This window comes from Meriones unguiculatus, chromosome 15, assembly GCF_030254825.1.
Source record: "Meriones unguiculatus strain TT.TT164.6M chromosome 15, Bangor_MerUng_6.1, whole genome shotgun sequence".
Taxonomy (NCBI): domain Eukaryota; kingdom Metazoa; phylum Chordata; class Mammalia; order Rodentia; family Muridae; genus Meriones; species Meriones unguiculatus.
The window spans coordinates 51242718-51268808 of NC_083362.1; the positions used below are offsets into that span (position 1 = coordinate 51242718).

The 26091-nt window shown below is 42.5% G+C and overlaps 1 protein-coding gene across 3 annotated transcripts; it reads right to left on the reverse strand.

The window, feature by feature from the left end:
* On the reverse strand, positions 1–26089 carry Mdh1b (malate dehydrogenase 1B). Of its 3 annotated transcripts, none has more exons than XM_060368487.1 (12): positions 25797–26089; positions 21264–21376; positions 17551–17685; positions 17230–17372; positions 15550–16046; positions 12431–12572; positions 10837–11000; positions 9415–9554; positions 9089–9140; positions 1702–1785; positions 819–866; positions 1–208 (listed from the first exon to the last, which is right to left on the reverse strand). In XM_060368487.1, the coding sequence occupies exons 1-12, from the start codon at positions 25816–25818 to the stop codon at positions 189–191; spliced, it is 1560 nt and encodes a 519-aa protein (XP_060224470.1). In that variant the 5' UTR covers positions 25819–26089; the 3' UTR covers positions 1–188. The 3 variants fall into 3 exon arrangements, with proteins under 3 accessions (XP_060224470.1, XP_060224471.1, XP_060224472.1); XM_060368488.1 differs by having other exon boundaries at positions 17230–17349; positions 25797–25825; XM_060368489.1 differs by lacking the exon at positions 21264–21376 and having other exon boundaries at positions 17230–17349.
* Positions 26090–26091: the final 2 nt, after the last annotated feature.

Sequence of the window (26091 nt, forward strand, 5' to 3'; positions counted from 1 at the left end):
CATGGTTTACATTAGTTTATTTTTGAAAACATGCAATAATCAACAAAAGTGGGATTAGATGCTGGCAGCACCGCAACTTCTCTGGGACTTTGGGACTGTTGCTATTTAATTGCTCTTTTCTCAATGCAGGTCCTCGCAGGTCTTTATCTTCTTTATATTCGATCTGGTTGGAGCTCAATTATTGGTACTCAACGTTTTCCTTCAGAATCTGTAAAGGAAGAAAAACAGAGAAAGATGTAACCTCCCTTTAAAAATGCACAGTAGCTCCTGTTTCTTCCCCCTCTTCCTCCATCCACTGGATTCCTGTGTTCAGTTTGGCTCAGTGACTGAGAGGGGACATGTGTGAGACAGCCACCAGACCCTCAGTAACCATTTCCACACGGTGGTGTAAATTCTGGCTTCCTTCCTGACACAGCTACGTCTCTGTGTGTGTCTCCTCGCCTACGGTCCTTATTCTGAACTGCATATGCATCTGCGGTCTTGGTTCCTCTGGCCTCTGGGCCTTGTCTCTCCTCAGTGCCCCAGTTCTAGCCCTCCACAACCAGCTCATTCCAAAGCTGTACTTTTCAGGACACAAGGTGTCCCGGATTGTGTCCACTGGACATATGAATACAAGGGTGGAGTTGTGAGTGAAGATCCTGATTGGTCGGCCACACGCAAGTCCATATCAACTTGTGTTCGTACGAAATGGGGAGAACTCAGTGAAACGCTTTGGCAAAAGGGAATTCACACAGCCCAACACATTTCCCAGCTCATTCTATCACTCAAGCTCATGGAAGGAAGAGATTCTCCCAGCACAGCCTTGGTCTACCACCTACCACTTGTGGTCTTTCCTGAAGGGAGCTGGTAATTCGTATATGACTCCTCTGCAGAAAGAAGAGAACCAAAAGAATATTTAGAGCTCATTGACTGTTGCAGCCATTCTTGTTTTCTCCTATCTCAGTCCTTCCCCATGAAGCTTCCCCGGTGGCCTCGCTCTATTAGGGGCAGTGAGGTGTGAGGTCACACCAGTATGGAGCGTTGCTCTATGGCAGCAGCTCTCTCCTGGCCCCACAGACAATGGAGCAAACCAGTGTCCGGTGAGATAACTCTGTTGCCACCTTCTGATAACTTCCCACGAATGCTGGCTTCAAAATAGAAGTCACTGGGCAACTGCTCAGAGGTGCCAGCTTCCTTCTACACAGAGGAAATGAGGTGAAGGAATAGTAAAAATAGGAGCACACTAGATTGTAACTGTGCTGGGTGCTATGTATGCAGACTTGGAAACCATGCTTGCTTCTGTATCAGTATTCTAAAGTTTTCTCCTACTCCCCAATTCAGATACTGAGAACAAAGTTCTCAGAGGCCATGAGATTTCTGACTTGGGTCTCTCAGGCCCTGCCCCCCTCACCAACCTTCTGAAGAGGATTCCCCCATTTGCCCTCTTGGTTATTTTGAGCTTTGTAAAGGAGACTTAAATAGAGAAAGGTGAAAAGAGCCACGCAGATGGCATTAGGACTGAGCTAAGGTGACTAGGCAGTTTGAGGTATGATAAGAAAGCGGTCTTGGTATGAAAGCAATCGCTGGTGTTCTCCTCCCTCTTCCTCAGGGTGTTTCTGAGGTGTAGGATGTGAAAGTGAGTTGTTACTGAGCTCTTCTTACCACTACCTCATGTCTACAACCAGCCAACAGTAGCCCTGCCCATGTGTTCCACTGACTCACCTTCCCATCCATCTTGTTCCTTTTCTCCATACAGGGCCATACTGGATTGTGCCTTTTCTGCATCCAGTATACTAGTTTTAGATTCTGAAACCAAAATTTAAAAGAGTCAGTATTCAAAAATAATCCCTGGGAGATAATCTGAATCAGTGATTTTTCAAACTTTGTGCTAAGATCCACAATAAAATGTGTGTGTGCTTGTGTGTGTATGTGTTTTATATCATAGTGCAGTTCATGCATTTGTGCACGTACATACAGATTACCTTAGTGTATAGTCTAAAGGTTGGTAGATTAAGTATTAAATTAATTGAAGAGATTTCATAGCCCTCTACATAAATCTTCTCACTGATGAGTTAAGATCTCCAAACTGAGAGGTACAAAGCTCTTATTATTTTTGATTTTTTGAATTTGGGAATATATGGGACATTGGGTTTTAATTTTTGGAGGGGATGCAAGATACAAAGGTAACAAAGAGCAATATAGAACTCTGTTAATAAAAAATCAGTGTATACCACATCATATTCTTTCAGAAGACACTCTATAATCAAGTATAGTTGGAAAATTTAGGACCAGTTACCAGTCAATGAGTCAAATATAGGATGACAGTTTTGTAGCACTTTCTATAAAAGAAAATTATAGCCCTGGTCTTCCAAACCCACACAGCCACCCAGAGGACCAGTAAATTTTAAGAATAAAAGAATCCAAGTTAAAACCAGCTGCCCCTTGGACTTCTTCAGCCTGCAGCCCCCACCTTCATTCTGCCTCTGGGCTGTGATTATTTTGGCTCTGTCCCTGGAACTTGATCACCAGCCAAGCTCTCAATTGCCTAGCCTCACACTCTGCCCCTACCCCACTAAATCCTCTTTGGTCTGAACCAAGGGCTTTCGGCCAGTTTCTTTTTACTAGTTCATTCTGAAAGACAGCAACCACCTCAGATGGCTGGAAATCACACAGATTGTTTCTTAGATCTCTTAAGTAACACCTCTGGTTGGACTTTGAAATTTTGATTTCTAGTTAGGTTTTTCTTCTTTATGCAAAGAAGACTCACCTAAGCCTCTGTTTATCACAGTAACTTTCAACCTCTTTGCCTCACTCTCTTCCTCCTCAAATTCTTAGTGAAGCAACAAGTCTGGGCTCACTTTTCATTACCATATTCAATGCTGATGGCCAAAATCACCTCAGCATCAATTTAAAGCCCAAGTAATAAAAGGAGAAGAAAATTGAGAAAAAGAAGAAAGCTTTTTGGAGACAATCTGTTATACCAAATAAAGTCCGTAGGAAAAACCTCAGAATAAATTTTGGACCACACATCACGTTTTGTCATTCTTACAGAATAGGATGGGAGCACACAGTAATATTTGGGGGTGAGGAACACAGGCTAATATTGGGGAGCATCCTCCATGTCTGCATCTAGTCAGCTAGTCATATTTTTTTAGGGAATTCTACAGCCACACATTTGGCTCTCTATAAATTTTCATCTCTGACTTCCATTGAACTCCTTGTATTCTTTCTGTATAATTTATCTCCTTCTTAAAATTAGTTATTTCAAACTTTGCCCTTCTTCATTATGGTCTTTGACTGTGGGAATCTGGCTTTGTTCTGCACGCTCCTTGCCCATACAGGTACTTCCATCTGTAACCGTGACCTCTTTCTCTGGACCTAACACCGGATGTGCTCCTTGTTTAGAAGCGATCCTGGGTTCTGTCTTGAGGACTCGTCTCTTACTCTCCCTCAGCTTCACCTCTGCAATGGTGATTAAACATGAACATCCATCTATCCAGCTAGCCACCCAGTCCTTTCTATCTTTAGATACATAAACAGCATCCATAAAATCAAGTCTGAAGGCATGAGAGACCACAGGTGAAGTATTCCTTCCCTGGTCACTTGGGACCTCTTTCTGTAGTTACCAGTTTCTTCTAGGAAGCAATGGTTGTTGATCACTCCATAGCCTCATATTCTGCCCAGATCTGTCTTATATTAGAGAGACATGTTCATTGTTCAGTAGACATGTTCACTAAAAGGATTCCTGAAAACAGTCTTCATCCCTATTTTTTGCCTTAGTCAAGCTTTGCCAGTTATTTTTATGACTTAGCACACTTAGGAAATGACAAAGGCAATAAAGACAATCACTTTAGGGACTCTAACTTATCTAAGCTGTCCTTAGGACCGAGATCAACAGCTCCACATTCCTAACCCATTTGGGGCCCAATCTTGGTGGAGTTCTACTCCAGGGAATGATATGTCTTAAGGTCAAAATGCCTGGGCACTTTGTGTATGTGTGTATCCATGTGTGTGTGCATGTGTGTCTGTATGTGGGTGTATGCATACATATACATACATATGGGTACATACATATACATACATAGGTCAGAGGGTAATGTCCGCTGTCTTTTTCAGTTGTTCTGCCTTACTATTTGAGGCACACTCGCACTGAATCTAGAGTTTGCTGATTTGGCCAGCCTGTCTAGCAAGCACCACCGATCCTCTATCTGCCTCCCAGTCCTCATACTTGCTGGCAAGCACTTTACCTACTAGGCCATTCCTGCAGCCCCAACCCTCTGCACATTCTAGTCTCCCTCGGCTTTTCCTTGTCCTCACAGACTATCCAAATTCGGTCAACTGTAACTCTAAAATCTAGCTGCACCCCTATACTACCATGGGCACTGCTTTGTTGAGCTCTTATCATCTCTCCTCCTGCTGCAGAGCTGGCCATCTTGTTTTTCTTTTTTAATTACTCTCCCATTTCAGACAGTACAGACAACAACCATTCTAAACTTAAATTTTACTTCTGTCTCTCCCTGTCCTAAATCACTCATTGGTTTTAAGGTCCCTAGTTCCTTTCCCTGTCTCATGTTGTTGCTTACCTCAAGCTCTATTTTCTGTAGCTTCACAAGCTAAGGTCCATTTTTCTTTTCTGGTTTCATTTCTTCCTTTTCATCCCATAAAATTATTCTCACCAAAGCTGTGAATGACTTCTATGCTATCCATCCATTGAGTAGGTTCAGGCCCTCATTTTATAAGACTGGCTTTCTTCCCCACTGCCAACTGCATTATGCAACTTCACCTTTCTTCCATGGCATCAGATCATCTTATCCTTTCTCTGTGTGGCTTTGCTGGATTAGGTTGAGGTCAGTCATCTCTGACTAGTCAATTATTTGAGCTCAGTCTACGATGATACACTCTCTTTTCTCAGCTGTGTTTTAAAAGTCTCTCCTGATCTGAGCGACCCCAGGTCTTGTAAGGAGTCAATGAGTATCACATAGTCCTCAGGGCAGATAACAGAACAGACCCTTCTATGATAAGGAAACTGCTATAGCAAGCATTTAGGAATTCCTAGAAATGCCCCACCCTGCTAAGGATCTTGGTGACCTTCAATTGTTGTTGGAGATTTCCCCACCCCCACTCCCATAGGATAATTAAGTACTGTATTTTCCTTCTTGTGATAGACCATTAAGTATCCCTGACCCCCTGATACAGACCCCAGAGAATCAAACACATTCACGGTCGAAATCTCTCCCTCTGCCCGGGGTTTATATTGCCCTTGATTTCACACACAAAAAAGTCTACACTTTCTCACTTCAAGAACCTCCTGAGATTCATCATTTGTCCTCCGCTGGGCTTTGTCTCATGGGATCTGCCCTTTGGTCTGCTGGGCTTGGGCCTCACCAGGCCTTTATCTTGGCTGCAAGCCGAGCTGGTTTGGGCCTTGACATGCACCTCTGCTGTACTCCACACAGCAGCTTAACCAAAAGCAACACTTTGGTATCACCATTGGCTTTGGAAGGCCTGAGTGTCCATTGCCACCAGTAACCCAGTGCTAAAAGAGCTAAACCATAACACTCTGCGGAAAACCTTTTCCGCACCCTGGCTTAGTGCGCTTGGGCCTCGCCTTAAGGTTTTCTATCTGTCCCTGAGAGAAACAGAGCTCCAGGACCTCAGCTGAGATCCAGGCTCCTGCTGACCGGAGAACTACACTTCTCTTCCTCATGCACCTTTGCCAGCCTGTCCTGCTCTCCTTTAAAAATCATAGGCTGGATCCCTCTTTATCCTCTTGTTTTCTAGAAAAAGTATCCATTACTACTGACAAAGCAACAGCTCCCAATCTGATAAACATAGTCCATGACTCTCTGAACTCCAGGAAATAGAACATTCCCTATCTGATATTTGCATTTTAGACATTGCATAAGCATTTCATAGTCAGAATATAAAGCCCTCGATTCACTCTTCAGTTACTCTTATATTACAACTCCTTATGCTCCTCTCACAGCCACTGGCTAACACACCCGTACGCTTCTATTCCCTTCTCTGAATGACGATGATCTTTTTGCCATTTTCCCCTGTCAATCAATCTACCCAGCCAGAAAGAATCCGAGTCCTCTGGTATTCTCCAGTCAGTCTGTCATTGAGTCTCGAAAATTCGATCTCCTTATAGCTTTTACATTTCCATTGTTTTGAGTTTTGGTTGAAATCATCCTTCCATTATGTTAATGTGCTACTCCATTTCATGCCCATTGTTTATTGTATTACAGTCAGACTCTCTGACCATTTACAAATTGACCTGACTTCCTTGCTTATCCTGGGTGTCTGACTCTTCTGCCCCTCTCATTGCTGCTTTGCCCCCTGTTCCTACGGCATGCTAAACACAGACATCTTCCTTAGCTGACACAGATATTTTTCACCACCCTGTCTCTTAGCTGTTCTCCTTGGGTTTTGGTAAACCAAGCTTTTCTGAAGTTTTCCCACACAAGCCAATCTATGTGCTCCTGCCCCAGGTTCGTCTCTTCTATTCCTAGGCACAAGCCTTCTCAGAACCCTTCGCTTCTCATTCCTGAGAAAGACACCTTTTGTGTAAGACATAACCACTATCTACCGTGTCTACCCTGTATTTCCTCTACTGCTGGCTCACTGTTGATCCTCCACAAATATTAGTGGAAGGAAAGAACCTTAGGCTTGAGAAGGCATTTGGTTAATGTTTTTCGAATAAATGAGTATATGAGTGTCTACATGTTTCCTTCCATATGTAAACTGAGAATTTGTTGTTTTTCTGTTTTTTTTAATTCTTTATTAATTACACTTTATTCACTTTTTATCCCCCCTGTGGTTCCCTCCCTCTTCCTGTCCCAATCCCTCCCTTCCTCCACCCTCTATATGCATGCCCCTCCCCAAGTCCACTGATAGGGGAGGTCTTCTTTTCCTTCCTTCTGATCCTAGTCAATTAGGTCTCATAGGAGTGGTTGCATTGTCTTCTTCTGTGGCCTGGTAATGCTGCTTCCCCCTTAGGAGGAGGTAATTAAAGAGCAGGCCAATCAGTTCATGTCAGAGATAGTCACTGTTTCTATTACAATGAAACCCACTTGGATACTGAGCTGCCATGGGCTACATCTGTGCAGGGGTCTTAGGTTATCTCCATGCATAGTCCTTGGTTGGAGTATCAGTCTCAGGAAAGACCCCTGTGCTCAGATTTTTTGGTTCTGTTGCTCTCCTTGTAGAGTTCCTATCCTCTCCAGATCTTACTGTTTCCCACGTCTTTCATAAGATTCCCTGCACTCTGCCCAAAGGTTGCCCATAAGTCTCAGCATCTGCATTGATATTGCCGGTTGTGGTGGCGCACACTGGTAGGATTTGCTGAAGGAGGCAGAGGCAGGAGGATCACGAGTTCAAGGCCAGCCTGGGCTACACAGTTTTTTTTTTTTGTGTGTGTGTGTGTTGTTTTTCAAGGCAGGGTCTCTCTTCAGAACCCTGGCTGTCCTGGAACTCACTATGCAGACCAGGCTGGCCTCAAACTTGCAGAGATCCATCTGTTTAGGTTTAATGCACACCAGGTGTGTGCCACCATGCCTGGCTAAGCTTTTTTGTTTTTTGTTTTTTGTTTTACGGCTAAGAGAAGAAATAAAAGAGATGGCAGCACTTCCTTATGACTTAATGATTAGAATAAAATGTCAATGAGAAAAATGCAATTGTTGAAATTTAATGAATTTTAAATAAAGTCATTTGAAATTAAATATGGTACAGGTTAGACTGTGGTTTCCAAAAGACACATGGCAGTTCTAACTGCTAGAACTTGAACTTGTAACTTTGTAAATTGAGACTTATAAAAAAATTTAAAATGGGTCATATGGGGCCTAAAGAGATAGCTCAGGAGTTAAGAGCACTGGACCAGAGTTTGGTTTCCAGGACCCACATGGAAGCTTACAACAGCCAGTGCCAGTAGACCCAACCACCTCTCTTGTGGTCTTTGCTGACTCTTGCATCCATGTGGTACACAGAAATTAGTGTATGCACACACACACACACACACAAACACACATATATAAAAAACACACACAAATAAATAAACAAATAAAAATTTAAATGGAGTCATATTGGATTAGGACGCAATGACTAACCTTAGGACTAGAGAGAGATTTGGAAACACAAACATCCAGGGGACAGACAGACATGTGTAGGATGGCAGAGAATGGGGTGACGTAGTGCCAAGCATCTCCGCTAGAAACTGGGCCAGGTAAAGAAGGGTTCTTCTCCAGAGCTCGCAGGATATGCTCTATTGACACCTTAATCTTAAACCACTGAGTGTATGGCAATTTTTTATATTAGTTCTAGGGAACTAGTAAATGTGGCAAATTTTATATGGCCATAGCATTCTAACAGGGCGTTTTCTTTAGCATTCTTATGCTTTATTTCTAAAGACATGCTAAACTTAGCAGCTTGCTCTGCTAACAATTTAGTTTAAAAAACAAAACATGGCTATCTATATTAGTTATCCATATTAATATTAATAGTGATTCACGTACAATAAATGTTTTCTATCTGTGTAGGTGTGAGTGTGAATGTAGGTGCACGGGCCTGTCATGTGTGCCCGGAGGCCAGAGGAGGAGGTCATATTTCTTTGCATCACTTGCCACATTGTTCTCTTAAAGTAGGGTTTTTTATTAAAACAGAGCTGGGCTGGCAGCCAGCAAGCCTCAAAGCTTTGGGACAGACACAAATGTGTGTGTGTGGCCATACTCACTTTTCTGTGTTAGTGGCAAGGATTCAAACTTCCTGTTTGCACAGAAAGTGCTCTTAACTACAGGGTTGCCTCATGCCTGGTAGTACCTTTTTTTTTTTTAAATAAAAGAGGATTATTTTTGTTTTATGTGTATGAGCGCTTTTGCCTGCGCATATCTCTGTATACCACATGCATGCCTGGTGACTAAGGAGGCCAGACAAGGGTGCTGGATGCCCTGAAGTTGGAGTTGTGGATGGATGTGAGTCACCAAGTGGATGCTGAGAATCAAACCTCAGTCCTCTGGAAGAACAGCCAGTGCTCTTAACCACTGGGCCATCTCTCCCTGCCCTCTGTGGTGCCTTTTGACATGTGCCCGAAGGGACAACACATTTGTGAGATTACCTTCTACAACTGGCAGGAAGGTTAATAAGTCTCCCATTGCAATAAGTTTCTCCTGTTGAAAAATTCACAATCAGAGAATTAAATGACAGCAGCCAAATCATTCTTTAGCAGAAAAATTCTTGTTTTAAAATAAGTAAATATTTTTAGCATACTGAAAATTATAAAAGTATATGCATGTTTTTGCTATATTCTCCAAGCCTTTGTTGCTTTATGGTTTTCAGAAATATAATGCAAATTGAGCTCAGAAAATCATGCATGTTGTAGTCTATAGAATCACTTTAGGGTCATTATTAAAGCCAGTTCCTTTGCCGGCTCTCTGTCATTACCTGAATCAGATCGTCTGCGAGCCTCTTTATTGTCTTCTCACTCAGTGAAATGTCCTCGAGATTTGTAAGAACCTCCCAAGTTCCATTCTCAAATTTCACGGGCATAGAAAAGACAATCCCTTCAGGAATACCAAACTGGCCTGCAAGGACACACGAGGCAAAGCATGAATAAATAAAGGAGAATTTGGAAAAATAACTGAAAAGGATTTTAAGGTTTTGTTTGTGGTGTGTGTGTGGGGCAGGGGATGTTGTGTGTGTGCACACACAGAAGTGTGTATGTACACACATGAGGAGACCAGCAGAGGGCGTTAGGTGCCCTGGATTTGGAGTTGTAAGTATTGAGCTGCCTTACATGGGTGCTGGGAACCAAATTCTAGTCCTCTGCAAGAGCAGGAAGTATTCTTAACCCCTAAGCCAGTACAGGAGTTTTAAGGGCAATGGTGGAATTAAGCTTCTGGAATTATCCGATTAGGACTCCTGAACACACACCTGTCCTTGTTCTGACCATCTCCTTTCTCTCATATCTAGGGGTTAACACAGTTTTTATTTTCAAAGCCTTGCATGTGATTTGTGCCTGCTGTCCATAGCTGTCCCATGACTCTGCATTTAACCCATGAGCCTGAACCACTTGTTTAATCTGGTCTTCTATTCCAGCTTACTTTATGTCTGAGTGAACTTAGGGTTACTTTTGCTGTGATAAAACACCATGACCAAACGGAGTGCTTATTTGGCTTATGCTTTATCATTGTACAAACTGACAGTATGACCCATCCAAGGCATGATTAAAGGGAAGATTTTTATTATAGATATGACACCTGCGCATCAGACACCATTCTGTGTGTTCTGAGGAGCTTCCTAATGTTAAGCCTGGGAACTGCTCTCTGTGTGTCCAGGGATGGGTGCCAAATGCCCAGTGGGCCCGTGATCTGTGTAAATGGTCAGACTGGAGGTATGGGGGAGGTAAGGGAGAGTTAGATGAACAGATGTTGGAGATAAAAAAGAGTGTGTGGGTCCCCAGCTGCCTAGAAAGGGGCAGAGGGATCTGGAAGAGTCCAGAACAGAAAGGGAAAGAAATACTCTGAACTTGGCTAACAGACTAGACCTGGCCATGAGAGAAGCAGCAGCAGAGCAGAGCAGAGAGAGGGAGAGAATGGATGGGGGAAGAAAGGCGGAGACAGACAGGGAGGTGGGGGGAGGTTATAAGGAAAATGAGTAGCTGAGGGGAAAAAAGCTCTTGAGCCTGAGAGAAGAGGAGATGAGGTGGCTAGGATGACAGGATGGACTTGGAAAGGTGTAACAGGTACTTGTGAATGGATGAATGAATGAATGAATGAATGAATTCATTATGATACTGTTAATATTTACACAACTTATAGATCAAGCTATGCTCTAAACAGGGCTTTACAAGATAGGAATTAGTACCTTCACTCATTACCCCCAAGGAAACAATCTCTCCGGGTGGTGAGCCATAGTTCCAGTACTTCATAGTAGTGGTTATGCTGTGTGCCGCCAAAATGCACCCAAACTCTCTGCCAGTTGTGCTCAAGGTTTCAAGCGTCACCCCAAATTCTTTTGTTACCCACTCACTGCAAAAAGTGAAAGAAACAATTTCACAGTAGAAACAGGAATGGAAAGAATGTCCTCTGATCCCCGGAACTCAGCACAGGATGGAGCTGTACCCACATCTACACAGTAAGGAAACCCAAATGCCCTTTTTTCAGGTATCCTTGTTACCTGTGAGAACACGAGGGGAAAATAATAAAACCAGACAAAAAGGAATCACCAAATGTCAATCTGGAGGATAGTAATAAAATATGGAATAGTGGGGCTGGAGAGATGGCTCAGTGGTTAAAAAGCACTGTCTGCTCCTCTAAAGGACCCGGGTTCAATTCCCAGCATCTGCATGGCAGCTCACAAACATCTGTACTACCAATTCCAAGGGATCTGACACCTTCACACTAATGCACATAAAATGAAATAAATTATTAAAAAAAATACAGAACACTGAAAAGAGGTCAAAGACTATAGGAACAATATCTTTTATTATAAATAATTAGTTACATGTAGATGCTTTCTTGGGACCAGCCGTATTCTTTGCTTAAAATCAAATACATTCATTAAACAGTGAGTTGCTTTTTGGGGCAGTATGTTTTATGGTCTGAAGTATAAACTCAAGAAGGAGCCCAGAAGGTTTGCCCTATTGGTGAGCCAGTGAATGCCTCAGATCCCTGTAACCTTGACCCTGTGCAAGCACCAGATGAAGAAGAACTGGGCTCCAGGGGATGGGCCCAGCACACACTGCTCCTAGGTATAGATAACTCCCCATGGTCTGGAGGGGGATGGCAGACACAAGACAAAGGAAAAGAAAACGTTGCAACTGGGGAACGGGAGCAGGGATCAGCTCTGGTTCTTCTTTCTGTCTCATCATAATGGAGTGTTTACCTGGATGAATTTTTTAGTTTTCCCATTTATTCTATACGGGACACTTTCATTCTATCAACAGAGAAGCTGAGGCACAAATTTGATTTAAGTTCTCTAAAGCCACATGACTAATAACTGATGATGACCAAATTCCAGCCCAGGGATGCATCACTTTTCAGCCTTGCCTCTCTTGGGACTTACTGGTCAACCTTACCCAGTCTGCTCATCATCTTAACTCTTCTTCCTATGAATGCTTCAACTACTTTCTACTTGGCTATATGTCTGGCTTGACATTAACGCTTGCTTTGAGTATACCTGCTTTAGAGATAACTTTAACAGAATATACCAACTACTATCAGGATAACCTGAAATACAAAATTCATAATTTTATAACAAATCAAATTGGGATGAGGAGCAAGTAGTGGATTTTTTTTCCTGATTCTTCAATAGAAAGCACAGGGAAAAAAATGCGTGCATAAACAATATGTTATTTTTTTGTGCAAAATTTACAAGATGGTATAATGGTGCTTACAACTATTATACATCTATTTCATTTATCCAATGTTAGTATACGTCACTTAAAAACATACTGTACCTGTCAAAAATCAAGTTCAACACAGAGTGATAATACCCAGGAGGCCCCCAAATAGCACTCTCATAGTTGTAAACTTTGGCCTTCCTCAGATCAACATAGTTATTTCCAGTGATATTACCCCAAATTATCACATCTTTGATGCCTATGCAGAAACAGAATCAGAAACAACCACAATGAAGTTCATTAGTATAACATTTACTCGAACCCAATGCCTTATCTGTGTATTTATTTTGGTGTTGGTTCATGGGGGTCCAAGCTCTCCAACGTGTGCAGCAGCTGGGGTTCACCTCCCTAGTTATCGGGCCTTGGCACTCACTAGTAATGCCTTGTGAATGGTGTGCTAGGTGGGCAATTAAGGAATATTGATGAAACTGGTGAAGGAAACTGTTGCTGAAAATTGTGTCATTTGTGTCACTCTTAACTTCACTCCCCCCCCCAAACACACGTGGTGTGCATGTCTGTGGATAAGTGTGCACATGTAAGCTAGAAATGGCATTGGGAGTCTTCCTCAATCACTCTCCATTGTATCTTTTAAGAAAGGGCAGGGACGGGCTGGCCGGTGAGCCCTAGAGACCTACCTGTCTCTCTCTCCCCCAGTGTGCTATGGTTCTGATGGATGTAGTCTTACCTGACATTTTACTGACTGAGATGTTTCCCCCACCATAAGGGAATTTTGTTTTCAACTGCTCAGATTTTGACAAGACACCATCTATTCTGGACTGAAGTAGAAATGTGTATAAATGACTCTCTGGACAGGTTTCACCACTTGTGAAAGTGATGGTGATGATATTCTTCATGGAAAGTACTTTTGGAAACATGGCTTAGGAGAAAATAAATAACCTCTGTTTCCCCACAGCGTTCTAGGATGAGGGTTGGGAGGATGAGCGAGGAAACAATACCATATAGTCATGTGGTAGTTATATCTCTATGGAGAAAAAGAAAATAATATGAGCTGGAGAAAATACGGATTGGTATTTAAGATGATTCTGCAATTGTTGATTTTCTAGAAATGTTTTATGCAATTTGAAAAAGAATTTTATTTATGTCCTCACTGCCTGTTATCTTAGTTAGGGTTCCTATGACTGCGAAGAAACCATGACCAAAGCCGTTGGGGTGGAAAGAGTGTTGTCTTACACTTCCACAGGGTAGTCCATCGCTGAACAAAGTCGGGGCACAGGCCTGAATTCAGGAGCCTTTGCAGATGCCATGGAGGAGTGCCGTTGACTGGTTTGCTTTTTATGTCTTGCTCACCCTGATCTCTTATAGAACCCAGGACCACCAGCCCCGGGGTGGCACTATCCACCATGGGCTCGGCCCTCCCACATCAATCACTAATTAAGAAAATTCCCTACAGGCTTGCCTACAGCCTGATCTTATGGAGGCATTTCTCAGTTGAGGTTCCCTCCTCTCAGATAACTTTAGCCTGTGTCAGGTTGACAAAGCAAACAAAGCAAGCAAGCAAACAAACAAACAAAAAACAAAAACTAACGAGCACATCTATCTACATAACGTCTGTTTCTTGGCAATTAAATTCTTTTCTGTTCTCTTGTGGAAAGAAGACTATTAGACTAATCTTTTAGGGTAAGATGCTGAAGCTATATGCAAGGAGACAGAAGTATTCTGAGCTTCTCTGTAAAGAAGTGGATAACAGCAATGGCCATTATGATAGGTGCTCCCTAGCTTTCTGTACTGACTTGGTTTAGACTGTTGTCAGCTCACATCCATTGTCTCCTCAGCTTTCATTTCCAGAATTCCTGTAATTCCATTCTCATGGATGCTGTTGCAAGGACACAAAGGATCAGCTCTAAGGACGCGAAGAGCTAAAATATGCTAAATGTAATTCAGCCTCATTTTCATATGATTCTGATATCTACCAATTGAAAGATCAATAATAAAATTTAATTAGATATAATAAATTTGATCTCCTTCTATCCATGTTTTACCACACATGGATATTTTAGAAATACTGTCTGAGGTGGTTTAAATGAGAGTAGCCTTCATAGGCTCATATGTTTGACTACTTGCTCCCCAGTTCATGGAACTGTTTGGGAAGGATTAGGAGGTGTGGCCTTGTTGGAGGAGGTGGGAGGTGGGATTTGAGGTTTCAAAAGTGCCCCCCCCACTTCCCTATCTGTGCCTCATGCTTATGGATCAGATGTAAGCCCTCAGCTACTGCTCCAACCCCATGCTTGCCTGCTGCCATAGTTTCTGCCATGATGGACCTCCCCTCTGAAACTATAAGCAACACCCCAAATAAATGCTTCCTTTTATAAGTTGCCTTGGTCATGGTGTCTCTTCACAACAGTAGAAATGTAACTATGTCACTGCCTTATTGGATCTTCACCTCAATTCTAGGAGGGGGTTGCTGTTTTTAAAGATGATAAATCTGAGTCACAGAGAGTTGATTTTCCAGAGTGTGAAAGGAAACAAAGCCATTTTAACAGAGCCTTGATAGTCTTTAAAGAACATACACCACTTTCCCTATTATTATCATGGGGACATGGGGTATTAGGTTTAAAATTATTACTTGATTAATAGAGATCTTATTGCAAAAAATATTTGTTAACTTTGTAATGATGGACAAAGTCATGAAAGTAGAGTAAAAGCAGTTTTCGCAGCTGCCCCCCTTATCCACAGCTTCGTATTTTACCCATTGCTTTATCCACACATTTTTTGGTAGGGGGTGCATCAGGATCGGAGATTGAACCTAGACTCTCATGCATGCTAGGCAAGAGTTCTACAATTGATCTTCAGTGTCAACCCTGCACTCTAAGGTAGTATAGGAAAATTTGAAAATTAAGCAGTGGGTAGCTTTTAGATAACTTTAATTGCTGCATGTTGCTATGAATGATTTATTAGGTTATTACTATTTATCGTTGATAGTCTCTTGCTGCCCCTGAGCTGGGCATGGGGTGTGGGGTAGTCTAGGTATCGTCCTCTGAATGAGGGGGAGCCACAATGTCATCACCTGAATGAGTGAGGCATCACACTGGTTCTACCCATCACTTCTAATCGATGCCACACATCCAGGATGGTCCTGGAGAATGTAGCCTTCTTTCTCCACCCTTTGAATCCATGTTTCAAAACACAAACAAGGCACCCAATAGGAGTTCACTCACTGGACGGGCTTGTCTTCATCTTCCTGGCCAGTATTGCTTTCGCTTGCCCTTCCACACCCAGTGCCACTGCAATGATGTTGCTTGCGATGTTAGGGGCATATTGCATGAGCAAAGCTGTTTTAAGATTCACAAACGTTTTCCCTCCGACAATGACCTTGACAGATTTGTCAGCATTTTTCTCCATCATGTAACCGTAGAGGCGGCACAGCGGTACCCTGCTTCGAAGGAACCCTTCCAGGCTGAACACTTCCTCATCTGTGCTCTCATCCAGGAAGATGATGACTTGGGCCTGAAAGAAGGCCTCTTCAATATTTGTGCAGTAGGAGACACTGCGGAGAATTGGTGATGCCAAGTCCTGAGTTTCCATCACTACACTTATCAGGCAGTTTTCCGTCTGCTCCCAGTCAAAGAAGGTTAGGCTGATCTCTGTGTCTACCCCAAATACGTCTCCACTTACCAAGATGGGGATTAGGTGGTTGCACACATTAGTACTTGCACTGATTAAATGCAAAAGTTGGATGGAAGATGGTTAGATTCCAGTTATGCACTTTACTCTTAACCCATATTTTAGCGTGTACTCCTCAGGATGGTTCACTATTTTACACGAACATTCTCACACTTGCACAAATGTGGCTAGTGATCCAAATCAGAGCAAGAAAGTCTCACTACTCATTCCACATCTGACAATACCACCAAATAAAAATTACGGGTGTATTTGATTTTTCAAATAAAAGAGCTCTCACACATGCAGAAAACAAAACAAAAACAAATAAACAAAAGTTCATTATCAGATTGTTTTGTTTATGTGCTCATACTTCCTCGTGAAAAGACAAAGACATATGCCTCAGTTAGCCATTGTCTTGTACATCTTTATCTACAAATGAATGCCTTTCCCAAAGTTCCACAGAGAAAGGCCCTTACAGGGATGGCAATGGTAAGCACAGGTTGTGTGCTCTATCCTAAACCAAAAGTACCTGGATCTTCTATTTCTGTGATGACCAACTATAAGGAGTTGGAAAATTCACCTGAGAACTTCTATTACTCTTGTTGGGAAGGGCATGGTGGTGACGTCCATTTCAGTTCTTGATTATTTATGGGACAATTTCTGAGTCTTTTCAGTGTTTGTAGTGTTCCATAATTATACATTCTTCCTTAAAACAGGTATATGTTAGGATACATACATGTAGTGAGAAGGACAGTGTGAGGTAGACAGAGGGGAGGGAAGCACAGAGAGAAATAACAATGAATAGAGAAGCCAGAGATGGAGAGAGAGGAAGTAACAAGTAGGGACATAAGAAGTGCATGAGAAGGAGAAAAGGAAGATGCAGAGGGGGGCAGGGTTGCAGATGGTCCATGAGTGCAGGAAGAAGAACCAAGGAAAACCAGCAGGTGGGGACGAGCGGAGAACAATCATCAGCGAGGACATGTGCCAGGAGAACTGCTTGAGACTGTGTGTGAAGGATTTACATGTGTAAATCCTAAATCACCTGGGGATGGATACTGGAGGCTAGACACACAGAGGCACTCATATACGTGTATAGCCCAGTCATGTGAATACACACACACACACACACCTTAAACCTGGCTTGGTATTCTTCCATCATGGAATTCATCCAACCCCATTGTCCTTTCTAAATATAAAAATCCAGGCCCATAAATTCTGGGGCTTGACCATCCCACCTGACAATCCAGACCTCCAAGGGGTTGATGAGATCATTCATGCTCTCTTTTTCCAACTCTTTTTCTATATGTGTCTCCAGGTTCTCTTCAGCAATTAGCATCATCAGCTCCGTTGTCATGCTGGAAGTGACACCATAGTAAAGCTAAATATCAGAAAAGAAAAACTCAACCTCAGAGAACCGACCATTATCGGACCAAAAAGCTAGGATGGAAAATAGACTGGGAGGGAGATGGCAGAATGGCTTAGAAGGCGAGACACTTGAAATATAAAACAATGGTAAGAGAGTATGTTTGAACATATAAGCAAGGCAGTCCCCGTACCTGGGCATGTTCCAGGAACTCATTGTACCCTCCCAGAAGAAGGCCCTCGCCTCCTCGATCCAGCAGCTCTCTCCAGATAATGGGGGAGGTTCTGTGATCCCACCCATTCCTTTCACAAAGCTCTTCCAGCCACTCCTATGGGGAAAGAATCCAGTAAAAGTTATGTATTAAATCTGCCTAAGAATTCATTTCAATAGTGTAGGATTTAAATAGCAGAGTGACAGCTTTTTCAATGCCACTATGTATGCATAATACATTCAGATATCTCCAAATGGTAAAATGTAAACTAGAAAAGAGTGGTGAGGCTGGTGAGCTTGCTCATGCCTCTAACTGTAGCACTGGGGATGCAAGAGACAGGTGGATTGCTGTGAGTTCCAGGCCAGCTAGAGATACATGGTGAGACTCTGTCTCAATAAAAGAAGGAAATGAACAAACAAACAAACGAAGAGTGAATGAATGACAGAAAAAAATAGTGAGACAAATAGCAAATTAATAAAGAACAAGGAATATTCTTCAGATCCATTGGCCACATGAAGTGTGAGAGTTTGTTCCATGGCTGGAGTGATGTGTTTAACTTAAAGAGAGGCCAGGTTGGCTGATTAAAAAAAAAAAAACAAAAAACAAGCAACACTGATTTTTTAAATTATATGTGAATGTAAACTATTTTAGTCTTATGGCCACATGTATGTTGATACTGCTTTTCAAATCTATGATTATGGTTGCTATGATTTAGATTGAATTAATGAGCTAAAAGTTCCTCAGGGAGACTTCTCATCATATTTATCAGAAAAGGTTTATGTTACCATTATTTGATCTGAGTATCAGTGAGGGTTAGCATTCTTATCGGTAAGGTACAGCTGAGCAGACCTAAAGTCATACAGTTGGAGGCATGGATACTAAGGCCATCTCATAAGTAAACTCTACTTCTTGCTAATGACGAAGAGTCCATGCTCTCATTCCAGTCAATAGAAAGAAGACTGAGATTTCCAACATGGTCCCTGTAATCGCTACAGAGCTTGGCTGGTGACACACTGGGCTGCAGAAAAAGGAAAAAAAAAAAGTGTTCTACCCTAAAAAAGTGTTCTACCCTAAAGTCCTAGACCAAGGAGAACATACTAATGTTCATTAGTGGGAGAATATGTGCAGGAATGGCTCCTTAGGGTCCTAAATCAGGAGTGGCACATGAAGGTGGTCAGGAAAAGTCCATCAGTGGGACTCACTAGTCTGCAGTTTGGGAGGGTGCACCCTAGTGGGGACACAGAACACAGCGGCGATGTATTACTTGACTGGCAGTTGGAGAAGTTTGGAGAAAATTACAACTTGGTGTAAAAATGACAAATCTGCCAAGGAAGATAGTGGCAGAAGGGGCTGAAGGGGTAGGAGAGGGCTGCTGAGATGACCCAGTGGGTTAAAGTCTGACAAACTGAATTCTGTTTCTGGGACCCGGGTAGTTGAAGAGAATCGACTCAGGCAAGGTATTCTCTGATCACCACATGTGTCTTAGCATATGCAGACCCCACCACAAAAACCAAATAGACGAACAAACACATAAGTAAATACACAAACAAATACATACACACATTAATTTAAAAAGCTACTGGGCGTAGCACTATGGGAATCTGGATAAATTACTATTCGACTACTATTCGATATCTGGATAAATTACTATTCGACTACTATTCGACTACTATTTTCTGCAGGGACCTGGACAATATTTTATTCGCTCACTAAGTCACAAGAAATGCATTGAAGAGAGAAAGAACCTTGTGGGGTAACCTCCGGGAACAGTAAGATACTAAAGGACAAAGGCAGGGGAAATGCCCACCAGCAATGATCATCTATTTGAGCAGAATAATAACCAGTCCCACAGACATGATAACTTCGACAGTCATAGCCAAATGGCCTCATAAAAGCTAAGCAATCAGTATGCCAGCAACAAAGGCTAGGGCTAGCGTTTGATAATAGCACCATCCTTTGAGGACATCAACCCGCCACTCTGTAGAAAACTGACCAACCCTGGATTCTCTCCACACTTATGTAAAGGAAAATGAGTTGCCTAGATTGAAATCAATGTATGTTCTGGGTAGGGAATGGACCTCCATCCTGAGGTCCATTTAGGAGGCAACACAGCCACAGATATGGCTACCTCTAATAAGTAAGTTCTATAGCATTTGGATATCATGTGAAAGAGAAAGAAAAAGTGAAGTAGTTAAGTACAAACTGCCTGTTTTCTTGGCAGGACTGGGCATGGAATCAACATACTCATTTCATCCCCTGCTTGTAGTGCTTTCACTAGCACCCCGGTCTAAGCACTTACAAAATGTTTAACCTGCCAACCCTAGGTCTTACACACATCTTTGAACCAAAGGGATCACTTTATAGAAAAAGAGGTGCAGTGCTGAGCATATCATTAGGGGATAGATTGTCCCTATCAGATAACACCCAGCTTGATAGACGGACAGGGAAGGCCAGCAAAGCTGAAGACATCAGGCAGAAGACCAACATATTAAGGGATGGTCTGGCTCTTGTAAAATGTATTATATATCAGTGTAGTGTTTTCCTCTATTAGGCAGACGACTTAGAATTTAGGAATCAAGGGACATTGGTGATTCCCTGTTAGCTTTGACTATACAAGGGAAAGTGTAACAGTCCTGTCCTGAAAAGGGACTGGGGCTCATATCCCTTACGTACACAGAACTAGGTCATCACACCTAACATACAGCCTAGAGTAGTAGAGGGAGGTCTATAATGGATGGGAGTGAACAGAGATGAGGACTAGCTTGGCCTTGAAACTAGGCGCAGTGGGGAATACAGTTCATTAGCAAGCCTTCCTTTAATAACGTTTTCCCAGGGAAAGGTCTTGATCAGAATCCCGGAAGAGCTGTTAGCAGATGGTGTGAATTTGCTTAATGGAGCACATGGATCCGGAGGCACAGTGGGTGGATTGTGGCACATAGTCGGGAGTAGTCCAGGTTCCTTCCCTTTCATGCGCAAAGCACTTGTGCCCTCAGTCACTAGGGATAGTGGAGCTCAGTAACTCACTGCTGAGTCTCTCTCCAGGAATGGCCTCAACTAAGATTAAGCCCCCTTTCTTGGGACAGCCCATGTCAGGTGACTGGTTGATGCAGGAATATAAAAGCTCAGCTACCTTTCTTCAACATGTGGTCCCTCCGAAAGGATCCCCAACATGCTTTCCCTCGTAGGATCCCCTGGCTTCTCTTTTGCTGCAGCTGTATTGTAGCTCGACTCCCCCTTTGCCTAACGCTGCTGCCTTCACCTTCATTCCTTCTTAGGATATTCCCAGAGCACTTTCCAGTAAGACTGCATCTTCAAAATCTCCATCCTGAGGTCCATTTAGGAGGCAACACAGCCACAGATATGGCTACCTCTGATAAGTAAGTTCTATACCGTTTGGATATCATGAGAAAGAGAAAGAAAAAGTGAAGTAGTTAAGTACAAACTGCCTGTTTTCTTGGCAGGACTGGGCATGGACTCAACATACTCATTTCACTTATTGGAGTCTCCACTGAGCTATTAAATATTAGCAAAAAATCATATCTTTAGACTGGTAAGAAGTCACTTTTCCAGTATTCAAATGACAGTAATACATGACCAGTCATCATTAGAAGTTGACATGACATACCAGCCAGTATTTTATCAAAGTGAAACCTTTGTTTTGCGTAAGTGCCTTCAATAACTGTAATGGTTCTTACCTCCCACACATCAGGATGTTGTGTGATTTTAAAAATCTGAAAGTCGGGAAGATTCTTTGCTAAATAGTCTGCCAGAATTTCTGCTTTAGCATAATATGGGCAGTCTGCTTTACCTAGAAGAGTTCAAATTAGTTATGCTTTCTTTTACACATACAAATTACTGCACAGTTATGAGGATTTGCCAAACACTTACAAGATACACTGTGGCTATAATATAATTTTATAACAGCATTACAAAATAAACTCCTGCAACACAAACATCTAATTTTTGTCATATAAGCAAAAATAAGATACATTTCACAGATCAGAATCTTACATAATAAAAGTTTGCGGAAAAGAGAATGTTTTAAACATTTGCTCTCCTCTAGTACTCTGCTATCCCACATAAGAGACTGTACCATACTATTTAAGCATGGGATACTAACAGGGAGCCGCCCATTAGAAGCCACTCAAGGGCCCACTGAGATGGCTCAACCGATAAAGGCGCTTGCCACCAAGCCCGAAGACCTGAGTTTCATCTCCTAGATACACATGGTAAAAGGAGAGAACCAACTTCTGTACGTTATCTTTTATCTTTTGCACACATCCCCAAACACATGCGAAACAAACAAATTAATGTTTGAAGAAACAAAACTAAAAAGGTAGAGCGTGAGGTAAAGAGTGGAAATGCCACTGTCCCTTTCAGATCTGATATGTGATCTGGAATTGTGAGGGAGTTGAGGAAGCAGGAAGAATCTGAGGTGACCTTCTCTTTTTGGATGTCCTCGTTGGAGAGAAGTCATGGAGAGAGATTCTGACGAGTGCATTAGGGGGAACACGCAGTGCACGTGGGAAGGATGCCTGGCAGGTATCTGATGGAGGCGCAGGTGCCTACGGAGAACTTTAGATGCACGGTTTTGCAGTGAAGACTGCACAGGAAGTTAACCCACCCCAGGGAGTGGGATGGGTGCCAATTTAGAAGGACAGGCTAAGTGCAGAACCTCCCTTGGAACATTCTTCCTCAGCCTCACAGAGTCCTCCATGTCAATCCTTCTCAACACCGCTGTACAGTGTGTAAGCCTCTCTGTCTACTTCAAATCTGTTATTGATCACTTCAGACTCACTCCATGGCTCACATTTAATGATCCAGTCCATTTCCTGGGAAATTAGCTTGTAAAAGCCCTGCACCCGAGATGACCTCAATTACCTGCCTTTTCTGAAACTGAGTTCCTTCAGCCCAGACATCACTGAGAAGATAGTGGTGAGATAGATATAAAGAACAGAGAAGTTTCCAAAGGAAGAGGAGTTCACTTATGCTCTGAACACTACCTCGCTGTCTTCTTGGAAGCCTTGCTCAACAAATTCTCCCTACCCTATTAGGCACTTACTTTTGTTTCTAGTGTCTCCTCATAAACATATTTAAATTCATTCAACTTAAACTTCACTTTCTCCTTCCTAAGCAACAAAAAGCCTGTCTCTTCTCCCAGGTACTACTTCCTAGGCACTCCTTTCTGTTAAAACTTCTTTTAAACATCTTCTACCCTTGCCATTCTTGAATCTTAGATTTTCATTCATTTATTATTCCATTATAATCTAGAATTCCCCACAATTTCCCAGAAGGTGACTAAGGAACTTCAGATCTTTAATATAACAAGTGAGTTTTGATCCTTTCTCCTTGATCTGTGGTAGCATTTATCACTGTTGCCTTTTCTAGTCCCAGTGGCATAAATCCTGGAGTGCATTGCTATGGTAGGACAGTCTGAAGGTTTCCCTTCTACATCTCTGGCTCATCTTGTCTATATTTTGTAGGTTTCTGTTCCTTCATCAACCCCTCCACCAGTTTTGCAAGGCACATCATTTCATGCCTTATCCGTATATTTTTCTGGTCAAGTTCCTTGCTTACAAGCAGCATTCTGTATTTTTAGCTCAGGCACAGTGTTTTATCTAGATGTCTACACTTTTCTGTGTTCTTCCATCTTTTTCTGGGTGTAGCATGGGAACTCAGCAGGATAAGCTGGATTTTATTCTGAAATGACTAAAGTAACATCATTTTGTTTTGACTTCATTTTGGGTTTGCTTAAACAGTTCCCAGGCCTCTATCCCCCTCTGCCCAGTGGTTAGGTCTGCCTTGGCAATACATTTGAGATTTCCATGACCTTGACTGTGGTCCAGATATATTAACCAAAATAATTAAACTAAAATACCTAAAACAGACGTAAGTTAAAAATAAATGTCATATTATGTCTGAAATAACTACTATGTTCTGCCAGGAATGAACAAACTTTTCAAGGATACTCTGATTCTCATCTAACTTTGATGTAAATTTGTCCTTGTGGTTTTTGCCTTCTTGGGCACCAAGAGACTTTTCAGAGGCACAATCCCATTTCTAGTCTAGCCATTAATAAAAGGATTAAAAACTTTAATTGTCTTAGTGTACTTGTCAATAACTATCTCATGTGGATCATTTCAATTCCAAGTCTCCTATTAAACTGTACATTTTTCTACATTTCCTATAGTTAATGTTTATCTTCTTATTTGAGAATATTAAGAGTAGTAAGGTGTTAGTGGTGGCCACTTTTAATTCTAAAACTCTGGAAGAAGAGACAGGAAGATCTCTGTGAACTTGAGCCCAGGCTGGTCTACATAGCCAGGTTCAAATCAGCCAGAGATACATAGTGAGACTTTGTCTCAAAAGAGAGACAAAATATTGTAAGTATCTAGATTATCAAACGCATTCTTATGATAAAAAGTTTTCCAAATGACCCCAAACTCTGTCCAGTTTCTCGCTGCTTAGGAGCATAACTCTTCCTTTATTTCTTATACTCACTCAGTGAATTAGATATCTTGCTCTACGTATTTTGTCTCTGAGATCATTCCCCAATTAATTTGCTTTTCTTCATTCATACTTTCCAGAAGACTAAAGCAGCTCCTTCCTGCACTATATAGCTCCAGTCTCCTGACTGGCGTTTTGTTGCATCCATGACACTCAGGTAATACGTGATTTTTCTTTGCCTTTTCCGGTTATAAGAAACCTTCCTGGTACTTTGCCCAAAGTCTGAACTACTGAATGTGGCTCAGAAGAATCTGCATTGTCTCACTGTATCCTCTCTTCCTTCCACCCTCTCTTCCAGTCCTACTAACCTCACTTCGATTGTATGCCTACTCTCAATTATCACCGTATTTGACTATGATCTCTGTGAAGACTAGATACTGGGACCACAGCTTCGCGGTTTCCTGGCAACTGGTGCAGGCTGTCCCAGAGCTAGGTGTTCAAAGTTACTACTGGAATGTGTTAAGTTTCTGTACACAACCCTACACCATCTTCATAAACTCTGCACACTCCAACTCTCCCCCGGCTGGCCATGGCGAAATCGTTCTGTTTCTTCTTGCATCTTCTCTGCTTGGTAACTAAGTGTTCAGGCATCTGCTTAGCCACCTCTCGCTCTGAGACGCCCTTGCCTAGCTAGGCCCTCTGTCACTGTTTCCTCTAGAACGCTACCCGGTTACCCTTACATACAAAATGCCCCGAAACTTTTCTGCTGTATTCCCATCACCCAGTTTCCTAGTGCTAGAAGTATTTATCTGAATGTAAGTGAAGCAAAAGAAGTGTTTCCAAAGAGATGGTAAATGTCAATTGTGTTCAACGTGAGGAAGAAGCCAACTAAGACTGAACAGCTTATCTAAGAAATCGCTGGTGATTGCGGTCGAGACAGTGAGCTCTTTTAAGAAACCTACTGAGAGGGGCTGGAGAGATGGCTCAGCGGTTAAGAACACTGACAGTTCTTCCTAAAGGTCCCAAGTTTGATCCCTAGCAACCACATGGTGGCTCATAATCATCTATAGTGAGATATGATGCCCTCTTCTAGCATGCAGGCACACATGCAGGCAGAACACTACATAAGTTGTATATATATATATTAAAGAAACCTGCTGAGAAGGGAGGAAGCAGACTCAGTGAGCAGCCTATTGCGAATAAGTGCTGACTGGTGTTGCTTCCAGCTTCCGAGATGACCTTTCAAAAAATGCAAACCCATCTACACTATTTTACCTTTCAACGTCTCTTTATTGTGTTCAAGATTTAGTTCAAACTTCTCTTTTTAAACTAGGTGTTCGTAAGACCTAAGAGTCTAGTTTCTATTTTCGAAGTCCAACTCCAGGTCTTGCCACACTCCCACATCCAGGTCCTCTTCCAGCCTTTGTCTCTATCTGGAGTGGTTCCTTTAGCAGTTTCTCTAGTTAGTTCCTTGTGTCCAACTCTCCCTCACCCTAACCCCACCCCAGAGGCGGGCGCACCTCTCCCTCATTGCATCAATCGCGGCAGATCCAAGTAATTCTTTAACCCTAGAATTAAAACTCGTCAAGGGCAGGGGCGAAAATGTTCCCCACTGTGCTCCCACTGCTCTTCAGAGCTTGACACAGCGCCACTGCCTAATGCCCTTCGTTGAAGGAATGCCTAGAAAGCCTGAGGTGATCCGTCTAAGGAATGGGGCCAGCGAACAAGGCTGACAAAAGGCGGAGGGAAACGATCTGTGGACTGACTAGACAAGCACTCACCCGCAATCACGAATTTGGCCATGTTCTCTAGCGAGCACTAGAGACTGGGACCACGTGCGTCGCGGTTTCCTGGCAACCGCGCGGGGCTCGAAAAGTGGCGCAGGCGCTCTCAGAAGCTGCCGCGCAGCTAGAGGAGTTCAAAGTCACTATTTGAATGTGTTGAGTTTCCGTAAACAACAATACATCTTTGTAAGTTCCGTGGTTTCCTGTGGCTTTCGACTTTATCTCTTCATCTGAGAAGAGAAACTCTTCTGGCAGTTTTTCTTTCCCCCATCTATACGTGGTCTTGTACGGC

Bases quoted from the DNA above. Each gene is read 5' to 3' on its own strand.
- Mdh1b (XM_060368487.1), bottom strand. From the start codon at position 25,818: ATGGCCAAATTCGTGATTGCGG. The intron at 11,001-12,430 runs GTACAGTATGTT...CACTTTTTGCAG, and splicing joins TTGAACTTGATTTTTGACAG to TGAGTGGGTAACAAAAGAAT. The intron at 9,141-9,414 runs GTAATGACAGAG...ATTTTTCAACAG, and splicing joins TCGCAGACGATCTGATTCAG to GAGAAACTTATTGCAATGGG.